At 44.6% G+C, this 21172-nt stretch overlaps 1 protein-coding gene and 1 pseudogene across 1 annotated transcript; both read left to right on the top strand.

Moving 5' to 3' along the window:
- The first annotated feature begins 10152 nt into the window (after window positions 1–10152).
- LOC115403361 (uncharacterized) lies at window positions 10153–12307 on the top strand. Its single transcript, XM_030112227.1, has 2 exons — window positions 10153–10664; window positions 10721–12307. The coding sequence occupies exons 1-2, from the start codon at window positions 10153–10155 to the stop codon at window positions 12039–12041; spliced, it is 1833 nt and encodes a 610-aa protein (XP_029968087.1). The 3' UTR covers window positions 12042–12307.
- Window positions 12308–13366: 1059 nt separating this feature from the next.
- Window positions 13367–17645, top strand: LOC115403216 (trace amine-associated receptor 8a-like; annotated as a pseudogene).
- Window positions 17646–21172: the final 3527 nt, after the last annotated feature.

Raw genomic sequence — 21172 nt, 5'->3', positions numbered from 1 at the left:
TGTTCTCCCGCTTCCACTAGTGGGAGAATAGCGCCAAAACCTGTATAAATCAGCTGCCGAAACCGTCAGGTAAAGAACAAAATACCTCCCTGGTCTTTTGAAAAGAACCTTTGTTTTGGATTATAACTTGGAAGACCAATGAACCGTTTTGGACTAAGGCTGTCTGTGTCCCTGCTGCTGTATTTGCCTGAGTTTTACATTCAGATGAGCAGAGTCTTGCTCAGTAAACACGTGACCGACACTGTCTGAACATGGTGCTGTCGACATCACCATTAAACAAATGTGACTTATTTATCCTTGGATATTAAAATTTTAGTCAAGCAGAAGCATCATCCAGTAGTTGAAATAGCAGGAGATGGCATCTGACAAAGAGCATGATAAAAAAGAAAAACATTAATAATAATAAAGGCACAATAAATAGGTAAAATCAGGTTTGGGCTTGTCTTAAAGAATGAGATAAGACCCAAACGTAAGATGTACTTTTAAAAAAAGTTTCCAAAACAAGGTACCGGTGAGAAACCTAGAGCAGATTTAATAAAAGCAGGATAAAAAAGTTTCATCAGGGTTTTGTCGACACAGAAATGGGGCAATCAGCAAATAAAAGCCACGTGTGATGCCCATTTCCTGTTGAAAATGCAGGTTAAAAAAGTGAGTGCAACAACTGCTGTTGTTCAATTTTCAAGGCCACGGGAACCAGGGGTGCAGAGGATGCTGCAGCACCCCTTTGTGAATGTAGCAAAAACGTCCATAATTGAAAACTATATCGCCTACAGCGCGTGGGGCTGCACGGCGCTTCCAGGCCAGTTGGACCCGCAGCAGCGTGGCTAACATCGACCTCTGATCCACGCCGGAGCGCGTGGGGCTGCACGGCGCTTCCAGGCCAGTTGGACCCGCAGCAGCGCGGCTAACATCGGCCTCTGTTCCACGCCGGAGCGCACGGGGCTGCGACACGCATCCAGGGCAGTTGGAACCGCAGCAGCGCGGCTAACATCGGCTTCGGCCCCACACCGGAGCGCACGGGGCTACACGACGCTACCAGGTCAGTCTGACGCACAACGAAGCAGCAAACACCGGCCTCAGATCCACACCGGAGCGCACGGTTCTGCTGGACACCAAACATCGAATCAGGTGGTATTGACACCAAAAAAAAAAAAAAAAAAGACAAAATGCCACCGAGAAAAAATGTGGATTTTGGGGAAGACTTGGATGACATTAAAAAAACATTAAACTCTATGTCCGCAAAGATGTCACGTTTGGATGAAGTTTTGGAGGAGGTTAAAAGCCTGAGAGAACTTGTGAAAGAAAAGGACAAAATCATAAAACAACTTGAGCAACGTGTGGAGGATCTGGAGCAGTACTCAAGAAAAGAAGATGTGCTGATTAGTGGATTACAAACTAAACATCGGTCATATGCCAGAGTTGTGAATTCAGGTGAAGCCTCAGGAGAAAATGCACCACCAGAGGAGCTCCGAACACTGGAACAACAAGTCACTGATTTTTTCCACCAAAAAGGTATTAACATACACCAGGACACAATATCTGCCTGTCATACAATTCCAAACAGAAATAGTAAAAACAAACCATCAATCATTATAAGATTTATAAACAGAAAACATAAAAATGATCTTCTGAAACAAGCAAAGAAACTGAAAGGTACAAACGTGTATGTTAATGAGCACCTGACAAAAACCAATGCAGACATTGCAAGAGAAGCAAGATTCTTGAGAAAACACAACAAAATAGTGGCAACTTGGGTTTGGAATTGTAGAGTCTGGATACGGGTCACAGAAGGAGCAAATGCAATACAAATCAGGAACATGGATGATCTGGTGAAATACAAATAGCCCAAATGAACGGACTTGTGTTTAAGTATAAAGGACTGGAGAAAGCAATAGACAATCATGGATCATATTCATGAATTAGACAGAAACTTAAATGACCATTTAAATTCAAAGGACTGTGAATACTATACCGAGGACAAATTTAATGCTCAGCACATTGACGCAGATACCTTGTCAATTATTCATGTTAACAGTCGAAGTCTCTACAGTAAATTAGCAGAAATGAATGATTACCTGAATAACTTTAAAAAAAAATTCAATATCATTGCAGTAACGGAAACATGGTTCAGGGATGATATTATGAAAGAGGTCACACTAAATGGTTATGAGCTTTTTGCAGTGAATCAAAGTGGTAAAAGAGGAGGGGGTGTGGCTTTATATGTGAGTTCGGATTTGAAATGTAAACCAGTTAAAGACATAACATTGATTGAAAATAATGGCATTGAAATTATAACAGTTGAAATTATATCTACAACAGAGAAAAACATTTTGATAAGCTGTGTGTATCGTCCACCAGACAATTGTGTACAACAATTTACTGATAGTTTAATGGAACGGTTTGAGAGACAGAGAAATAAAAAGCAGATTATATGTGGTGACTTTAACATTAACTTGGGAAATAAGAATGATTATAAAGTAATGGATTTTTTAAGTGCAATGAATAGTATGGGACTTTTTCACCTCATACATAAACCAACAAGAATCACAGCCAAGAGTGCAACAATCATTGATAACATTTTTACTAATATTACTGGAGACATTGTGCTGAGTGGGATCCTACAGTCTGACATAAGTGACCATTTACCCATATTTGCTGTGTGCAGGTACAAGCATAACATAAAGCAAAGCAAGAGTACAAAAATGTCAAGAAACAGATCAGTGGAAGCACTAAGAGCATTAAATGAAGATCTTACAAAACAAAACTGGGATGCAGTCTATGTTGACGATGTTAATGAAGCCTACAATGCTTTTATTAATACAGTTATTGATTTGTATAATAAAAATTGTGCATTAATAACAAACAGAAAGAAAAGTAATGATAAACCATGGATGACAAAGGGAATAAAAAATGCTTGCAAAAAGAAAAATTACTTATACAGAAATTTTTTGAAAGAACAAACAAAAGAAGCTGAAAACAAGTATAAGAAATACAAAAACAAACTAGTACGGATAATTAGAAATAGGAGGAAAGATTACTACAGTGAACAACTGAATGAAAATAGAAATAATATAAAGTCAACTTGGGGAATATTAAACAAGGTATTAAACACAAAAGAAGAAAAAAAACTTCTATCCAAAGTACTTTGTGAAGGAAAATATTGAAATATATGATGAAAAAGAAATTACAAATGAATTTTGTGAATACTTTACTAATGTGGGACCAAATCTCACAGTGAATATTTCAAAAAATTCTAATATAGATGAAAATTTAATAAATAATCACATGAACAGTATTTTTCTTGAAAAGGTGGAAAAGGAGGAAATCTTAAAAATTGTACAAAACTTTGGAAATAAGAGGTCGACTGATGGTGAGGGGTTGGATATGATCATTGTGAAAAGTATAATCGAATTTGTAATTGAGCCATTCGCTTACATTTGTAATCTATCATTAACCACGGGAGTTTTCCCTGATAAAATGAAATTGGCCAAAGTCATACCCTTGTATAAAAGCGGTGATAAACATAACTTCTCTAACCATCGTCCAATCTCGTTACTTCCACAGTTTTCAAAAATATTGGAGAAGGTATTCTCAACAAGACTTGACAATTTCTTACAGAAACATAAAATTTTGGACAATAGTCAATATGGTTTTCGGGCTAATCATTCCACAGCACTGGCAATAATGGAATTCACAGAAAAAATTGCAACAGAGATCGATAACAATAATTATTTTTTAAGTATTTTCATTGATTTACAAAAAGCTTTTGACGTCATCAATCATTCAAAATTACTAAAAAAAATGAGTATGTATGGTATCAGAGGAGTAGCTCACCATTGGCTTTCAAGTTATTTGGAAAACAGAAACCAATATGTACATATAAACAACACTAAATCTGAACTATGGCAAATTAAATGTGGTGTGCCCCAAGGTTCGATACTTGGGCCAAAGTTATTCATTTTGTATATGAATGATTTTGCTAAAGTGTCCAACCTTGGGAAAATTCTATTCGCAGACGATACCACATTATTCCATTCAGGTAAAAGCATACAAGAAGTCACAAAAGTAGTGAATGAAGAACTGGAAGTAATAAAACATTGGTTTGATTTAAACGGATTAATCCTAAATGCCAAAAAAACAAATTTTATGTTGTTTAATAATAAAAAGGAAAAAGTGAAAGTAAAACTCGAAATAGATGGAGTTGAAATCCATCGTGTAAGAGAAACAAAAGTCTTAGGAGTGATGATTGATGACGATCTAAAGTGGAAATCTCACATTAATTATACCAAAGGGAAAATTGGGAAAGCCATTTCTGTGTTACATAGAGTCAAGTTTTTTTTGAACAGTTGTGCTTTGTTAATATTGTATAACACTATGATTTTGCCTTATCTCATGTATTGTGTTGAAGTGTGGGGTACGACATGTAAAACTTATTTACAGACAATATTTATACTACAAAAAAGGGCAATAAGGATAATAACAAATAGTCACTATCGAGAGCCGTCTAACCCATTATTTGTTAAACTGAAAGTTTTGAAATTTCCCGATATTGTTGATTTAAGCATCCTAAAACTAATGTATAAGGCAAAGTGGAATTTATTGCCTGTGAACCTTCAGAATATATTTGAAATAAGAACCAGTATATACAATCTTAAAGGAATAGACGTGTTCAAAAAACCCAGATTCAGAACCAAAATCAAAGAAAGAAACATCGTGGTAAAAGGAGTGAACTTATGGAATGCTCTGAAACAGGAAATCAAAGAGTGTAAAACAATTATGGCATTTAAGAAACATATAAAAAATTCCATACTAGAAAAATATGTAAATGAAAACTAAGTTGTTGCAGGTGAAAACATTTTTTATTTTTTTATTTTTTGATTTACTGAATATGAGTTTTTGAGTATTGTTAAGTTGTATTTATTCAAATACTGTATGTAAAGGGGCAGATATAATAAGATTGTTCTTCTTTCTGCTCCTTTTCTTTCGTTTGTTGGTGTCTAGATTGATGACATTGATGTATTTTCATCTTTTTTGTTTATTGTCTTTGTGTTGTTTTAAACGAAAGAAACAAATAACCTAAACTAAACTAAACTAAACTAAACTACTTTTGTTTTATAAATCACTAATTTAGCTATGTTTCCCCAATAAACGCAATTTGAGTGCAGCTTGAAAAGAAATTCAATTTAATAAACTTTATCTGCATTCTGCATTTTCACAAAGGGTGATGTTGTGCACTCACAGTAGTGGCTCTTGCATTGATGGGCTTTTTTTTTTTCTTTTTCTGCCCACAGCCCGCTAGGCCTTAACCCCCACAACTGCCTCTTGTCGTGTACAGCATGATGCTGCTTCCACCATACTTCAGAATGGAGACGGGTGGCATGCAGTGTTATTTTTCGTTAAGGTTTGGTCTCCTCAGAGCTCCTTTCTCAGTATTTCCTACTCTCCAACATGGCTTGTAACAAATTGCAGACTTGATTTTTCCATCTTTGGTTCAATAATGTTATTTCTTGTGTGATTTGTGTAATGTAGATTGAGTTTTCTTGTGGACAAATTGTGACTCTCTGCAGCTCCTCCACAGTTCCAATGGGCCTCCGGGCTGCTTCTCTTACCAATGTTCTTCTTCCCAGCTTTCAGTTTTGGAGGACGGGTATGTCTTGATAGATTTGTTATTCTAACAAAGGATCAATAAGCATAATGCAATGCTTGTTGATCTGTTGATCTTTAAGATGTTTTATATTTAGCCATCAATACCCATCGCCGTTACACGACGTGTTACGGTGATGGGTATTGTTCTTGCTCAGTTTTTTCTATATTATTATTTTTCTTTGTCCCACGAGAATGCATTTTTGACCCCCTGAACATAGCTGAATGTGGTATTTTTTGGTATCTACGCGACCGGCCCAGCGAAAAATTCGATAAAATTTATACCTCCACAGTGACAGATCAACACTGGCTCAACAGCGCCACCTACAATCAGACTCCTGTGGCCCACAGAGTGGGCATATTTTGACGAAGGAACACGAAATTCACACAAGTGACAGAGCATGAGGGGACAAACAAAAAACTCTTGACTAAAATCTGTGGGACCAACAGGAAGGCAGCCATCTTCGATACAAAATTCGCCACCATTTCGCTTTTCATTTTTCAAATGAACTGACCTCTTCGTTCCGTTCTTCCAAATGAGCCCAAACTCAGCACACTGCATCTAGACACATTGACTTTCAATAATCAGCTAGCTTTTTTTGATACGTCGCTCAGTCTCCTCACAGCACGCCGTCAGAAACGCCTGTTATTTCGACAGCCCCTCACGAGCTCAGGCATTGTCCCAGAACACTCAGATTACAGTCAGTTATGTGCCATAATGGTCCTCACGTAATCCATTATAAAGTTTAATACAACTCAACTCGATAGTGCCCCCTTTCATAGACCTAAAACATTAACATTCTTCCACAGTAACCAAACTGTGAAAAATATATAAAAATGACAAGCAAATACTTTGTCCGACTGTCTTGAAATTTTGATCAATTATACACAACATGATGCTGATTATATTGATATATGAATGACTGTGATAGATGCTACAGCGCCACCCACGGGAGTGTGCAAAGATTACAATGCAATTTAAAAAAATTACTTTTACCCATCTTTTTCATATTTGACAGAAAACTCCCTTGTTCCCTCCTGATTAGAAAAGTCAGTCAGTTCTTTCCTGTAGTTTCCATGGTTCTCTTTCATAGCATTCGTTTCGATGTCTCACTATGGGATACGCCCCCAGCGTATGCCTCAGAAGCATTTATCTCACTACGCCAATCCTGATTGGCTGGTGATCGCGACGCCCACCGAGGGTGGAGCCACCTACCCTTTAAGTAGCCTGCGTCATCTACGCAGCGTCACTCAAGCACCTCTTCTCGCTTCGTGTAGCATATCTCTATCCTCAGTGACAGCTAGCTTAACTGTTCACAGACGGAGCTATCTCTGCTCCATCGCCGAGCGCTAGCTGCCACACTTCGCGACCCTCCAGCCTTCACCATAGCCTGGAGAGTCCTTACCTGACCACACCACGGGACGGTGGACGCGGTTTAGCACACCAGCTAACTCCGTCCTTCTGAATTAGCACACCAGCTAATTTCGCGGCGCCTCAGGTTAGCTTCCAGCTAACCACGATGGACGCCCACGCTTCTCACACCAGAGGAGATGGAGACTCCGGGGCCCGGGCCTGCGCCTGCGGCAATAAGATATCGAGCCGCGACTCACACCAGGTCTGCTCGTTTTGCCTCGGGCTGCAACACGCCCGGCAGGCTATCGAGGCCCCAGGCTCCTGCGAGCATTGCACCCGCTTCACCGCCAAGAGTCTCCGACGACGCCTAGCACGCCAAGCTAGCTCGTCCGGTCAGGACCCCTTCATTCCTGCGGGTGACATACCTGTCACCAGCGGGGAGAAGGAAGGTGACGATGCGGTTGTCGGCCCGCGCGCTAGCGGCAGCTGGGGCTCCCAGCTGGACCTAGCCGCCCCGACTCCGCTCGCGGAAGACGTTTTGGAGTTGGACTATGAGGATGACTACGAGACAATCTCGGAGCTCCTCATATCCGAGGAGGAGAGTGAGGACGATGTCCTCATTCCCTCCGCTCAGCTTGCCGCTCAGCCCGCCACACCAGGCGCTGAGGCTGTCCTCGGGGACGAGGAGGGGAGCGCGCCCGCTCCCTCCGCTGTCAGCATGGACATGCAGGCCGTGTGTAAACGCGCTGCATCCCGGCTGAACATCCCCTGGCCTGAAGCGATAACGGAGACCACCAGGTCCCGTTATGAAGGGAAGAAATTCCCTCAGGCTGCGAGGACAGCTAAGCAGCTGCTCCCCGTCTTCCCCGAGCTGCTCGACGAGTTGTCCTCCTCATGGAAGGATCACCCGTTCAGCGGCAGAAGCTCCATCCACGGAGCTTCCTCCCTGGATTGCGAGGGCATGGAGAAGCTCGGTATTCTCCGTATGCCCCCCATGGAGCCGCTAGTCGCTGCACATTTGCACCCGCGGCTAGCCGCTTCATCCAGGGATCCCACGCTGCCCTCCAAAGCGGACCGCGTCCAGTCCGCCATGACTGAGCGGGCTTACAGGGCAGCAGCACTGGCTGTCAGGGCACTTAATGTCTCCTCCATGCTCTCCGCTTACCAAGCGGAGCTGTTTGAGGACATGGCGACCAAACCTGACCCAGCGGTGTGGGACGAGATTACCGTGATAACGGACATCTGCCTCCGCGTGCAGCGCTGTGCGGTCCAGGCCACGGGTAAGTCTCTGGGGACGATGGTGTTACAGGAGCGAGCCAGATGGCTCAACCTGTCTAACCTATCGGACAGAGAGAAGGAGGACATGTTGGACATGCCGATCACACCAGACGGCATTTTTGGCTCCGCTCTCGCCTCAATGCAGCAGCGCTGCGAGGCAAAGAAAAGGGAGGATGAAGCTCTCCAGCTCTGCCTCCCGTGCAAAGCCGAGCGTCCACCTGCCCCAGCCCCGCGGCAGAGCGCTGCGCAGGCTACGGCACGTCCTTCTTTCCCTCAGTTTAAAATCCCCACACGGCCGAAAGCCCGTCCTGCCCCTGCTGGTCCACCCAGACAGGAGGTGAGGTCCGGCTGGCCCAGAAAGGCCACTGCAGCGACAGCAGCTCTGCCGTCACAGAACGAGCAGACTGCCGGTCCGCAGGCCAGGAAGAAGAAGAAGCCGACCTGATGGTCTCCTTCCTCAAACCGGTGCCGGGGCTGCACGTTCAGCAGCCCCACCTGTCTTTCTTCCTCAGCGTGCTTGGTTCGATTTCCGGAGCCCACAAGTCCCCGCTACTGCGTGCGCTCCCCGAAGTCACACAAGCACACTTCACTGTTCTTGTTTAATAAAAAGTGTCCCACTGCCGCATCCAGACCGCAGGTCGAGGGCGCAGTCACAATTAACAAACAAGAACATAAACAGTTCGGTGTCGCTCCCGGTTCCGGAGCGGGTGACGTCCCGTCTCCGGTCCCGGAGCTGCACCGGACCTGTCAATGCACTAACACCCGGCGCATGCGCAGTGGCGCACGCCGGTTGCAACCGCATCTTGTCACTAGGGGGCGCCATAACACCGTTTATGGAGTCTCCAGTGACAGGCGGTCTGACAGACGCTGTCACATCACTCTGCCTGAGGACAGAGAGATGGGCCGCGCTCCCCAGCTCAGCCTGGGTCCTGAGAACGGTATCGCGGGGTTACAGGCTTCAGTTTGCAGCCGTTCCCCCTCGTTTCTCTGGTATAGTGCATTCTCAGGCGCGCGGAGAGTCAGCTCGTGTTCTCCAGGAGGAAATTCACTCGCTATTGGAAAAGAGAGCAATATGCGTGGTGCCTCCCGGACAATGTCAGAGCGGCTTTTATTCCAGGTATTTCCTGGTCCCCAAACGAGGAGGGACCGGGATTCGCCCAATCCTGGATCTCCGGGCTCTGAACAAATACCTCAGAACATACCAGTTCAGGATGCTTACACACGCATCCCTGCTGCGTATGGTGCGTCGGAACGACTGGTTCACGTCAGTCGACCTCAAAGACGCATATTTCCACATTCCGATATATCCTCCTCACAGGAAATATCTGAGGTTTGCTTTTCAGGGTGTTTGTTACGAGTACAGAGTGCTGCCCTTCGGGTTATCTCTGAGCCCAAGGGTGTTTGTGCGTTGTACGGAAGCGGCCATTGCCCCGCTGCGGCGACAGGGCATCAGGCTGGCCACGTACTTGGACGATTGGCTCCTCCTGGCACGGTCCAGAGAGGACGCCATCGCGCAAACGCACATCCTCATAAAACACCTGATCGACCTGGGTTTTATGATAAACTCGGAAAAGAGTGTATTATCTCCAGTGCAGAAAATAATCTTCCTGGGGTTATCACTCGACTCGGTGTCCTTCACGGCCCGTCTGTCAGCGGCGAGGGTGAACGCTTTCAGAGCCTGCCTCTCGCGTTTCACCCTGCGCAATCTGGTCCCCTTCAGATTATGCCTCCGACTACTGGGCCTGATGGCTTCGGCCATCCTTGTAGTCTGGCTCGGCCGTCTGTACATGAGGGATTTTCAGCTGTGGGTGCGTTCCCTCAGGCTGAATCCCGTGCGTCATGGTGCACGGAGGGTGACGGTCAGTGCGCAATGCGTAATGGCACTGCGTCGCTGGCGCCACCCGGCTTTTCTGGTGACAGGGGTGCCTATGGGCCCCGTCCTGTCCCGGAAAGTGATCACCACAGACGCGAGCATGTCGGGCTGGGGTGGTATATGCGAGGACCGTTACGTGAGGGGCGTCTGGAGCGAGGATCTCCAGCGCGCTCACATAAACTACCTCGAGCTCTTGGCGGTGTTTCTCACGCTGAGACGCTTTCTCCCGCTTCTCAGGGGACATCATGTCCTGGTGAGAACGGACAATACGACGACGGTGGCATATATCAACCGTCACGGAGGTCTGCGCTCCCGGCAATTACACATGCTGGCACGCAGACTGATCCTGTGGAGCAGCGTCCGCCTCCGGTCTCTGAGAGCCACCCATGTCCCGGGGGCTCTGAACCGGGGGGCGGACCTGTTGTCCAGGGGTGCGCCGCTCTACGGGGAATGGATGTTACATCCAGCCCTCGTGGAGCAGGTGTGGGCCCGCTTTGGCAGAGCCGCTGTGGATCTGTTCGCGTTGAGAGAGAACGCGCAATGTCCGCTGTTTTTCTCAATACGCGATCCAGGTGCGCCGCTCGGCGTGGACGCGCTCGCGCACGTCTGGCCGTCGGTCCTCCTGTATGCTTTTCCCCCGTTGGCTTTGATTCCCCCGACTCTGGACAGAGTCAGGGAGCATCGCCACACGCTGGTTCTGATAGCTCCGCAGTGGCCGGCCATGCACTGGCTAGCGGAGGTTTATCAGCTCCTGTCGGGGCAGCCATGGCAGCTTCCCCTCCGCAGGGACATGCTGTCACAGGCAGGGGGAGCAGTTTTTCACCCACATCCGGAGCGCCTGGCTCTTTGGGCCTGGCCCCTGAGTGGTGTAATTTAAATACTGCTGGACTCCCTCAGAATGTGATTGACACTATTCAGAGTGCTAGAGCAGCCTCCACTAGGTCTCTTTATGACTGTAAGTGGAGGGTGTTTGAGGAGTGGTGTCAGAAAAAAGGACACATCTCCTTTCAGTGCACTGTTGGTGTTATTTTGCCATTCTTGCAGGACTTGATTGACAAACGTAAAGCCTTCTCCACAATAAAGGTGTATCTGGCTGCAATTGCCGCGTGTCATGTGGGGTTTGGTGGAAAAACGGTCAGCCAGCATCCTTTGGTCTGCCGTTTCATGAAAGGGGCACGCAGGCTGCTTCCTGTTTGCAGGCCGCTGGCGCCCCCATGGGACTTGGCGGTGGTTTTAAATGGGCTCTCCAGAGCTCCGTTTGAACCACTGGAGGAGGTGAGCTTGAAGCATCTGTCTCTGAAGACAGCGCTGCTTCTAGCTTTGGCCTCTGCCAAGCGTGTTAGTGACATTCATGCACTCTCAGTGCACTCCTCGTGCACTCAGTTTGCCCCTGGGAATGCCAGGGTGTCACTGAAACCCCACCTGGCCTTCGTGCCCAAGGTGGTGGGCTCATGCTCTCCTATTGTTCTTACAGCATTTTCTCCACCGCCATTTTCTTCTCCGGAAGAACGGCGGCTGCACATGCTGTGTCCAGTCCGTGCCTTGCGGATTTATATGGACAGGACAATGGGGTTTCGGGAAGGTGACCAGCTCTTTGTGTCCTGGGCTCGCCCCTGCAGGGGCAGACCCATCACGAAGCAGCGACTCTCCCACTGGATTGTGGGAGCGATCGCCCTGGCCTACACGTGTCAAGGTCTTCAGGCCCCTGTGGGCCTGCGGGCCCATTCTACACGTGGCCTGGCTGCATCCTGGGCCCTGTGTAAAGGGGTGTCAATTCAGGAGATTTGTGCAGCAGCGAGCTGGTCTTCACCACTCACCTTCGTCCGCTTTTATAAGCTGGACATCCCTGCTCTGAGCCTGGCTCATGCAGTACTGACTGCGGGGCTCTCTTAGGGCAGGGGGGAGGGCCTTTCCTGAGAGCTGGTGGTCAATCGAGATAAGCATGTCTGGCAATACGGGAGTTTCCATATCCCATAGTGAGACATCGAAACGAATGCTATGAAAGAGAACTTTAGGTTACTTAACGTAACCCCGGTTCTCAGAGTAGCATGAGTGAGATGTCTCACCAGACAGCCCTTCTTGCTGGGCGAAGCGAGAAGAGGTGCTTATTTTGAGTGACGCTGCGTAGATAACGCAGGCTACTTAAAGGGTAGGTGGCTCCACCCTCGGTGGGCGTCGCGATCACCAGCCAATCAGGATTGGCGTAGTGAGATAAATGCTTCTGAGGCATACGCTGGGGGCGTATCCCATAGTGAGACATCTCACTCATGCTACTCTGAGAACCGGGGTTACGTTAAGTAACCTAAAGTTTTGACTCTAGAGGCTTCTCTAAAATTCATTCATTGTCTATGTGGAAATGTCATTTGGCTTCCAATTATTCAAATGAACTGAACTCCTCGTGTTTGGACCAAATGAGCCCAAACTCAGCATGCTGCATCCAGACACATTGACCTTCAATAAGCCAGCTTTTTTTGATCCGACACTCAGTCTCCCCATAACAAGCCCTCAAAAATGCCTTCTTTTCCTGCCACACCAGTCCACTTTGGGCTGCCTGAACTGCCCCCCCCCCCCCCCCCCCCCCCCACCCCCACCCCCACCCCCACTCCCCCAACCCCTATCCTCAATCTCCTGACTTTGACATACACACTTCAAATTCTGTACGAAATTCTGGTAGAGGACACTGATCAAAAATGTCTATAATATCTTTGACCAATTCCAAATCTTGGAGCTGATGCCGGCTGCGGCCCAACGATTTGCACAATTTTATAATTATAATGCAGGCGACGGATTGATCAAACGCCACCTGGTCACATGATCTGGTCACATGACCAGACAGCCGCTCGCGCTGCGCGCTCGGAGCTAAGCTACTCGGTTCAAACAGATCGTCAAAAATCTGTGCAAACGGTCGCGCCGCAGCCGCATCGTGATTTTAAAAAAAGAGGCTTTTGACCAAGTTGGTAAGCAGCTGACAGTCAAGTCGGCACCGACCAACTCGGCCACTTGAGAGCCCCCCCGCGAGGCCGACTTGGCTTGATGCCGACTTGGCTTTGATGCCGACTTGACTGTATCCCGGGGGCGGTGCCGAGTTGGCCAGGGCCGACTTGGATTAGTGCCGACCTGACTGTATCCCATGACAAAGGCAGGCCGTTGTCACCACTGTGTGACAGACTGTGCAGGAAATTAGAGCAGGGAATTCAATGCATACAAATGTGAAAACTATGAATACGCTTGATGGTTAAGACAATCATGAACACACAGCATTGTATTGTAAAAAAAAAATGTCTATTGGGTAAAATTTTTGAATGTATTCACTGAAAGTTTAACCTAATTGTACATCTGTAACCTTCAAAATGAAGTTAACACAGACCATAGTTTCTATGGGTGTGAAACATATCAATATGACAATATATCACAATACTCAGCTGCCCAATTTTGAATTAACAGCACTGAGTTTATGAATATAATGATTCAAGTTTCAAATGCGCCATGTCAAGCTGAATCCCTGAAGGGCCGGCATTCTGCATGTTTCAGATGTTTCTCTGCTTCAACACACCTGAATCTCATGTTGCAGTCATCCTCAGTATTGTAAAAAAAAGCCCAATCAGGAGACCCTCGTTGCAATCAGCTGTGTTAAAACTGGAGAGAGACCTAATACATGTGTATGAGCAGTACATGAGTTACAACACTGCCGTCTGACAAGCTAAGCAAAAAGAAAGAACACAATGCTGCAATGCATAATACATCTTGTACCTCCTTGTGTTCCAAGCAGGTCTTGCATTGACTGTTGCTTCACGATATCACATGCCTGCATTGTTAAGCCGCGTTCAGACTGAACGTGTTATTGCGTCAAAAACGTGAGAAGTTGAACGCGTGTCAATTTTGAGCTCCGACGCTGAGCAATGCTGGGCTCCCGAGGATACCGCATTGACGCGGCGCATCTGTGGTGGGAAGGCGGGGCTTCCGGCCTTATTTCCTGTGTTAGCTTAGCATCATGGCTAACCCTGTTGAGCGAGTGGCTTGGCTTTATTTGTTTCATAAAGCCAGACAACGACGCCATTGGCGAACAGTATGCCGTGCCTGGGTGCACGATATTATCCAGAGACGGTCGGAGTTTGGTCAGTTTCACCATTTGCTCCAGGAGCTGCGACAGAATGAAGGTTGCTTTCATCGGTCCCCGCTCCCTGACCGACGTCACCATAGAGACACTCTCTGATTGGTTTGCCGCAAAAACGCCGCATCAAAAGTTCGGATTTCCCAACTTCAGCGTCGGCTGCAAAAACACGCCGAGGACGCCAGAACACCCCGACACGCTGCACAAACGCGTCTGATGCGCCGCCGGGATTTTCGCCACCGGTGAACGTGCGTTCCCCATTGTTTCATTCATTTGGCGGTGTGAACAGGCCTTTACGCAGCCATTCACAACCCATCTACATTTTAACTGTGCTCTCTGCGGTAGAAACATGCAACAGGTTTTGGCCTGGACATGCTTTGCAGTATGCAGTATGCAGCAGTTTCAGCTGCAGTTGCTCATGTGTTAGATCGCACCACTCAGGCCAGCCTTCAAAAGTCAACAGGAACAGAAATTGAAAAACAAAACAAAACATCAAACTTACAGTTTGAATCCTATGTAAGAAAGAAACACCATTTGAACCAGTGCCATGAGTGTCTGGAAAAACAAAAGACACAAAGTGCAGGAGGACTGTGAGGCCATGTTTCCATCCTTGGATCACTGTAGACAGATAAGACCCCAAAAGGGCCGGGATGACTTTGTTCCAAAACAACTGGACCAAACATACTAACTGGATCACCCAGTCTTCTCAGTTACATTAAAATCCTTTATGCTCAGTTTGCATGTTGCTGAAAGAATATCCCTGAGTTAAAATGATTTTTTGCTTCCTCATATATTTGACGAACTGACAGAAGACATGGTAAATACATAATAGAAGTGCTTCCTTTCACCTGTAAGTGGCCTTAATGTTGTGGCTGATCTACGCATGGTTTCTGTCACCAAATTACCACCAGAGGGCAACTGAGAGGAGTGATGCTGAAATAGGGAGGGAATAAATACATCACATACCAAAGAGCACTGGAGTGTAAGTCGATGTGTTTTCATTGTTCTAAACATGACCGCTGCTGTAGAAGCTGATCTCTGCTTCCCACAGTTCAACTCATCCTGCAGGAAGATTACACGCTCTCCTGCAGTGTCCATGCTCATTTACATCACCCTGTCCTCCATCGCTGTGCTCACTGTGGTTCTCAACCTGCTGGTCATCATCTCCATCTCCCACTTCAAGTAGTCAAATGCTTCATCGCTTCAACCGAAGAACGAATGACTGTCATTGTTAATGTTTTTATGTCTCATTGCCTTTTTTTCTGCTGCAATAATAATTGTTTGTTTGCAGCAAGTAATAGAAAAGTGTGTTGATCTGTTTCATCCCCAGGAAGCTCCACACGCCGACCAACCTCCTCCTCCTCTCTCTGGCTGTCTCGGATTTCTTGGTGGGCCTCCTCATGGTTTTTCAGATCATCCTCATTGATGGCTGCTGGTTCCTCGGTGACCTCATGTGTAGTCTGTATTTTCTCTTAGACTATGGGATCACCTCGGCCTCAGTGGGAACAATGGTGCTCATATCAATCGATCGCTATGTGGCCATTTGTGACCCTCTACATTATTCCACTAAAGTCACTCAGAGCAGATCAAAAGTCTGTGTTCTGCTTTGTTGGCTCTCCTCTGCAGTTTTTCAAGGTCTGGTGCTGAGAGATAATGTGAGACATCCTTATGGCGTCATTTTAGTGCCAAAATTCCGCACGCAAAAAAATCATAATCGCGCACAGTTAAACCACTCTCTGTGCGCTCGCGATGCCTCTCCGTGCGCGTGCGGTCACTTTCTACGCGCGCGACATCACTTTTTGTGCGCACGCCAACTCTTTCTGCACGCGCGTGACATGTCTGTGCTGTCTGCTCACGCGGTGGTGTTGCCTTTTGGCACTCAGGGGGCGGGCTTTGAGTTGACGCCACTCAACCCCTCTCTCCTTTGTGATTGGTTGCTCTAAACGTCTACTGTCTTCCGATCAGAGCCAATCAGAGGTTAAGTAGGGCGGGTAGTCATCATTTGGCGGCAGAATTGGAAAATTAAGGAGTAAAATTCACATAACATAACCTCCATACAGTGATTTGATTACTGTGGAGGAGACCTGTCTGTTTCCTGGGAGGAGAAAGAATGAATAAAAACGTCTTCATGGAGCCATCAAGGCTATCTGTCTCAAATGTATATGTAAATTATATTTGATTTATATCTGTTAGTGTATATCTGTTATTCATCTAATTATAAATCTTTCTTAGATTTTTTTTAGAATTACATTTAATTTGTATCTGCTAGTGTATATCTGTTATTTATTTAAGTATATGTGTCTTAGATTTATATGTAAATTATATCTAATTCATATCTGTTAGTCTGTATTTGTTATTTGATTATATCTGTCTTAAAATAATATTTAAACTCTATTTAATTATGTTGTTTAGTTTATATCTGTTATTCAGTTATACCTATCCTAAATTTATAGTAAATTTTTTCTCCTTTTTTTCTGTCTTTTTCCCTCTCTCTCAGATTTCATTTGATTTTATGCCAGGATCAGTGAAGTACTTTTGCTTTTTTTTCCCTTTGTTTTGAGCAGGTGATATGTTGATAAGTTTCATAAGTCACAAAAGTAATAGACCCATTTGAAGACAGTAGACGTTTAGAGCAACCAATCACAAAGGAGAGGGGGGTTGAGTGGCGTTAACTCAAAGCCCGCCCCCTGAGTGCCAAAACTCAACATCACCGCGCGAGCAGACAGCTCAGACATGTCACCGCGCGTGTAGAAAGAGATCGCGCGCGCACAAAAAGTGATGTCGCGCGCAGAAAGAGACCACGCGCGCGCGGAGAGGCATCGCGAGCGCAGAGAGTGGTTTAACTGTGCGCGATTATGATTTTTTTGTGCGCGGAATTTTGGCACTAAATTGACGCCATACATCCTGGCAGGTACAATTCTTGCTATGGAGAGTGTATAATTGTTGTTGAATACGTTGCAGGAATAGTGGATCTTTTGTTATCTTTTATTGGCCTTGTCAGCGTCATTGTGGTTCTGTATATGAGAGTGTTTGTGGTGGCTGTGTCTCAGGCTTGAACCATGAGGTCTCATGTTACAACAGTTACGCTTCAGGGCTCAGTCAATTTAACGACATTGAAATCTGAAAGGAAGGCGCTCAGGACTGTCAGTGTTGTCATAATTGTGTTTCTTATCTGTATCTGTCCTTATTACTGTGTTACTCTTACAGGTGGAGATGCTGTATTAAGTGCTTCCTCTGTGGCCTTTGTAATGTGTCTATTCTATTTTAATTCCTGTCTTAACCCTCTGATTTATGCTCTGTTCTACCCCTGGTTCAGAAAATCTATAAAACTCATCGTTACTCTTGAGATTCTGAAGCCTGGCTCCTGTGAAGCTAACGTTGTGTAGAATGAAGATATATCCAAAACACATCTCTTCTTCAGTTTGTGGTTATTGGTCATTTTGTTTTCATTGTGATAACTACTTTAAAAGAATGGAGAGTGATAACCACAATACAGGTGTAATTTAGTTTGCTATGTTAATGGAATATGCTTGGCTTGTTGAAGTTGAATGTGCTCAAATATGAGGGAGCATGTGAGAGGAGTTCCTGCACTGCAGTAGAATCAGAAGTTCACTCAACCACTCAAATTGTCCAGTTAAAGTAATAAAGAATAGATACTCAATTTAAGATGTCTGATTCGTGATCCTGAGTCAGCTTTGATTTTCAGGAATAATGAATCAGCATCATATCTGTTGTTGGGAGTTGTGCCCTTTTTACATCTGATTTTACAGGAAAATACAGAAACATCCCCGATATATTCGAACCTCTCAGTCTTATGTTGAAACTGTCAGAGTTTCATGCTCGTAAAAACGTTTACATCTTCCTTGCTGAGAAGAGTTGTGTTCATCTCTATTTGTTAATCAGTTTGTTTAACGGCAGAAAGTAGCAGTGAAATTGACACTGAGGAAGCTATTCTGTGACAGGTCACAATGAGAAGTGAACATTGTTTTTGGAAGTTTTGGACTCTTCCATGTCAATACTGTGGCAGCTCAAGAAAACCTTCAGCTTTGGAGCTACAATCTTTATTCAAATATACTTTTCTCAAAGATATTGGATGAAAGAATGACAGAATAAATGAAAGAAAGATTGTACATTTTATACATTTAAATTCTTTTCAGTCACAGGAGAACTTACCCATTCTCAGATGGAATCAACCTTCTGGTTCAATTCAGTTCATCAGCCATTCTGGACAAACTGTCCATCTTGCCACTGACTTCGGTGTCGCGGTCAATCTGTCCTTTGAACCACTTGTTGGTCAGGACTGTCAGCTGTTGGGTGACCTTATTGGCTGTGGTTTCATTTTGTTTAAATAATCTTTCATTATATTGAGGCCTGTTGATCAATTTCATTCTGAATGTAGAGTTTTTGAAGATCAAGCAGAGTGGAGCTCCAAGACAGATGAAGGACGGGGCAGCAAGCAGGGAAAAACATGATGGAGGGAGAGAAAGACAGGAGAGGAAAAGATGCAACCGCCTCTTTGAAGAGCGAGAGCAGAACAGTCATTGGAGGAGAGCTTAATCTAAGTATGAATGACAACTACTGTTTGACTCAATGAACTTCCTGAAAGCTGGTGGAAGGATCTGGCAGTAGTGTGTAACCATGCCCCCTCATTATGAAAACTTTATTACTGTGTATAAAATTCAATATTGATTTATTTTCAGGTGAACCATCTGATCTCTCTTCTGGACCATGAAATGTAATGAAAAAACAACAACTATGAGCTGGAGAAATCAATGTTTCATTTTGAATTAGAGTCTCTGGAAGCCTTTTGGGAGCACCTGGTGCAGGGTGTGATATTGCAAATTGTTGACAATTTTGGGAAGGCTTCATTTTCATAGCCAGGTCGCTACGCCCATCTTTTAAACATCAAAATATGGGAGTACAGCTGAAAAAGAACAACACAGTAGGTTATTTAATTTTATTTAATTATTTAACGTTGCTGTGGGCAAGATTTTCCTAGTCAGTGCTAATTTTTCAGTGTTTTCTTTGGATTAAATGTTAGAGTTAGAGTATTGATAATCCTTTACGAGTGTAGCATAACTGCACTACTGCGAGGGCGCAGCGTTTCCATCTGTCTCTGTTCTGAGCTGAAAAGGAATCTCGACAGCTCCAGGTATCTTTGACCAATCAGAAGAGCCCATGAGGCTCTAACCGTGATTGGTCGAGGGGCGTTTGTCGCGTGTTCTTGTGGGAGGGGCTTAACTTGCGTAAGGGCGTGATGTCAGAGAAAACAGGACAGGATTGGCTGTGCTGGGTTTCAAATCGCCATCTTTGATGGGTCAAATCGCCCCCTAGCTTAGGTAACCCGAAGCAAGATGGCAGAGATGCGGAATCCTGCCGACAGCACCTTTAAGTGAAGCTTAAATACAAACACTGTTGCATTTTTGTTGAAATTTGGTGCTCTTGCCTTTCAGCAAAAATGTCCTGGGTTCAAATATGAGGCCCGGAGTCTTTCTGTGTCGGGATTGTGTGTTCTCTGCATGAGAGCATGGGATCCATCCAGCTACTCTGGATTTCTCCCACAGTCCAAAAACATGCAGGTGAGGTTAACTGTTGGCCCTAAATTGCCCCCAGGTGTGAGGGTGAGTGTGTGTGACTGTCTGTCTCTATGTGTTTGACCTGCGATGGACTGGCGACCTGTCCAGTGTGTACAGTACCTCGCCCTCATCCATAAGGAGCTGGATCTGGCTCCAGCATCGGGATAAGCGGTTCTGAAAATTAATGAATGAATAAATCAATAATAATTTAAAAGAAGACTATTTAAATGAATGTTACCCAATGTTTGTCCGAACTCAATATTTTTATGAATCGTAAAGTCATTGAGTTGTATGTTGCAAACTCAAGTAATTACAAAAGTTGCGGGCTTGACAGAAAACAAATCATCGTTTGCTGTTCAGGAGATAAGTTAATGACAACTAGAAAAAAATTGCAGTTCCTGAAGAAACTGCAAGTGTGAATGCTGAGCTGAAAATGTTAAACTGTAATGCAGAAAAACTGAATAAGAAAAGGTGAAAAACCCTGAAATAAAGTTGAAAAAGGTTGAAAAAGTTTGAAAACACGGCAAAAAGTTGAAAAATGTTGAAAAAGGTTGAAAACACTGCAAAAAGTTGAAAAGGGTTGAAAAAAGTTGAAAAAGGTTGAAAAAGTTTGAAAACACTGCAAAAAGTTGAAAAAGTTTGAAAAAGTTGGAAAAGTTCAAAAAAGGTTGAAAACACTGCAAGAAGTTGAAAAAGGTTGAAAACACTGTAAAAAGTTGAAAAATGTTGAAAAAGATTGAAAACACTGCAAAAAGTTTAAAAAGTTTGAAAAAGTTGGAAAAGTTCAAAAAAGGTTGAAAACACTGCAAGAAGTTGAAAAATGTTGAAAAAGGTTGAAAACACTGTAAAAAGTTGAAAAATGTTGAAAAAGATTGAAAACACTGCAAAAAGTTTAAAAAATTTGAAAAAAGTTGGAAAAGTTCAAAAAAGGTTGCAAAAAGTTGAAAAAGTTTGAAAAAAGTTGGAAAAGTTTGAAAAAGGTTGAAAACTTTGCAAAAAGTTGAAAAGGGTTAAAAAAGGGTGAAAAAAAGGCAAATAGTTGAAAAGGGTTAAAAAAGGTTGAAAACACTGCAAAAAGTTGAAAAAGTTTGAAAAAGGTTGAAAACACTACAAAAACTTAAAAAAGTTGATAGAGGTAGAAGGAGCAGTAGAGTCAGTGTCAGAGTAACAGAGGATCAATAGAGCTCCAGTCTTAATGGAAAAATCCAGACTAATCAAGCCGCAGCAGCACAACAGGTGTGTCTGTTGCTATGGAGACCAGCTGCACAGCAGCCATGACAGTGAATCAGCACTTTTTAATGGAGTGCGCATGGTTGAAGAAATGGCATTTCTCGGGG

The sequence above is a fragment of the Salarias fasciatus genome, chromosome 16, assembly GCF_902148845.1.
Source record: "Salarias fasciatus chromosome 16, fSalaFa1.1, whole genome shotgun sequence".
Taxonomy (NCBI): Eukaryota; Metazoa; Chordata; class Actinopteri; order Blenniiformes; family Blenniidae; genus Salarias; species Salarias fasciatus.
This window is presented reverse-complemented; position numbering and strand designations above follow the sequence as displayed.

Coding starts and splice junctions, on each gene's coding strand:
- LOC115403361 (XM_030112227.1), top strand. CDS start 10,153: ATGGCACTGCGTCGCTGGCGCCACCCGGCTTTTCTGGTGACAGGGGTG. Junction 10,665..10,720: donor GGCAGAGCCGCTGTGGATCT/GTTCGCGTTGAG, acceptor TACGCGATCCAG/GTGCGCCGCTCGGCGTGGAC.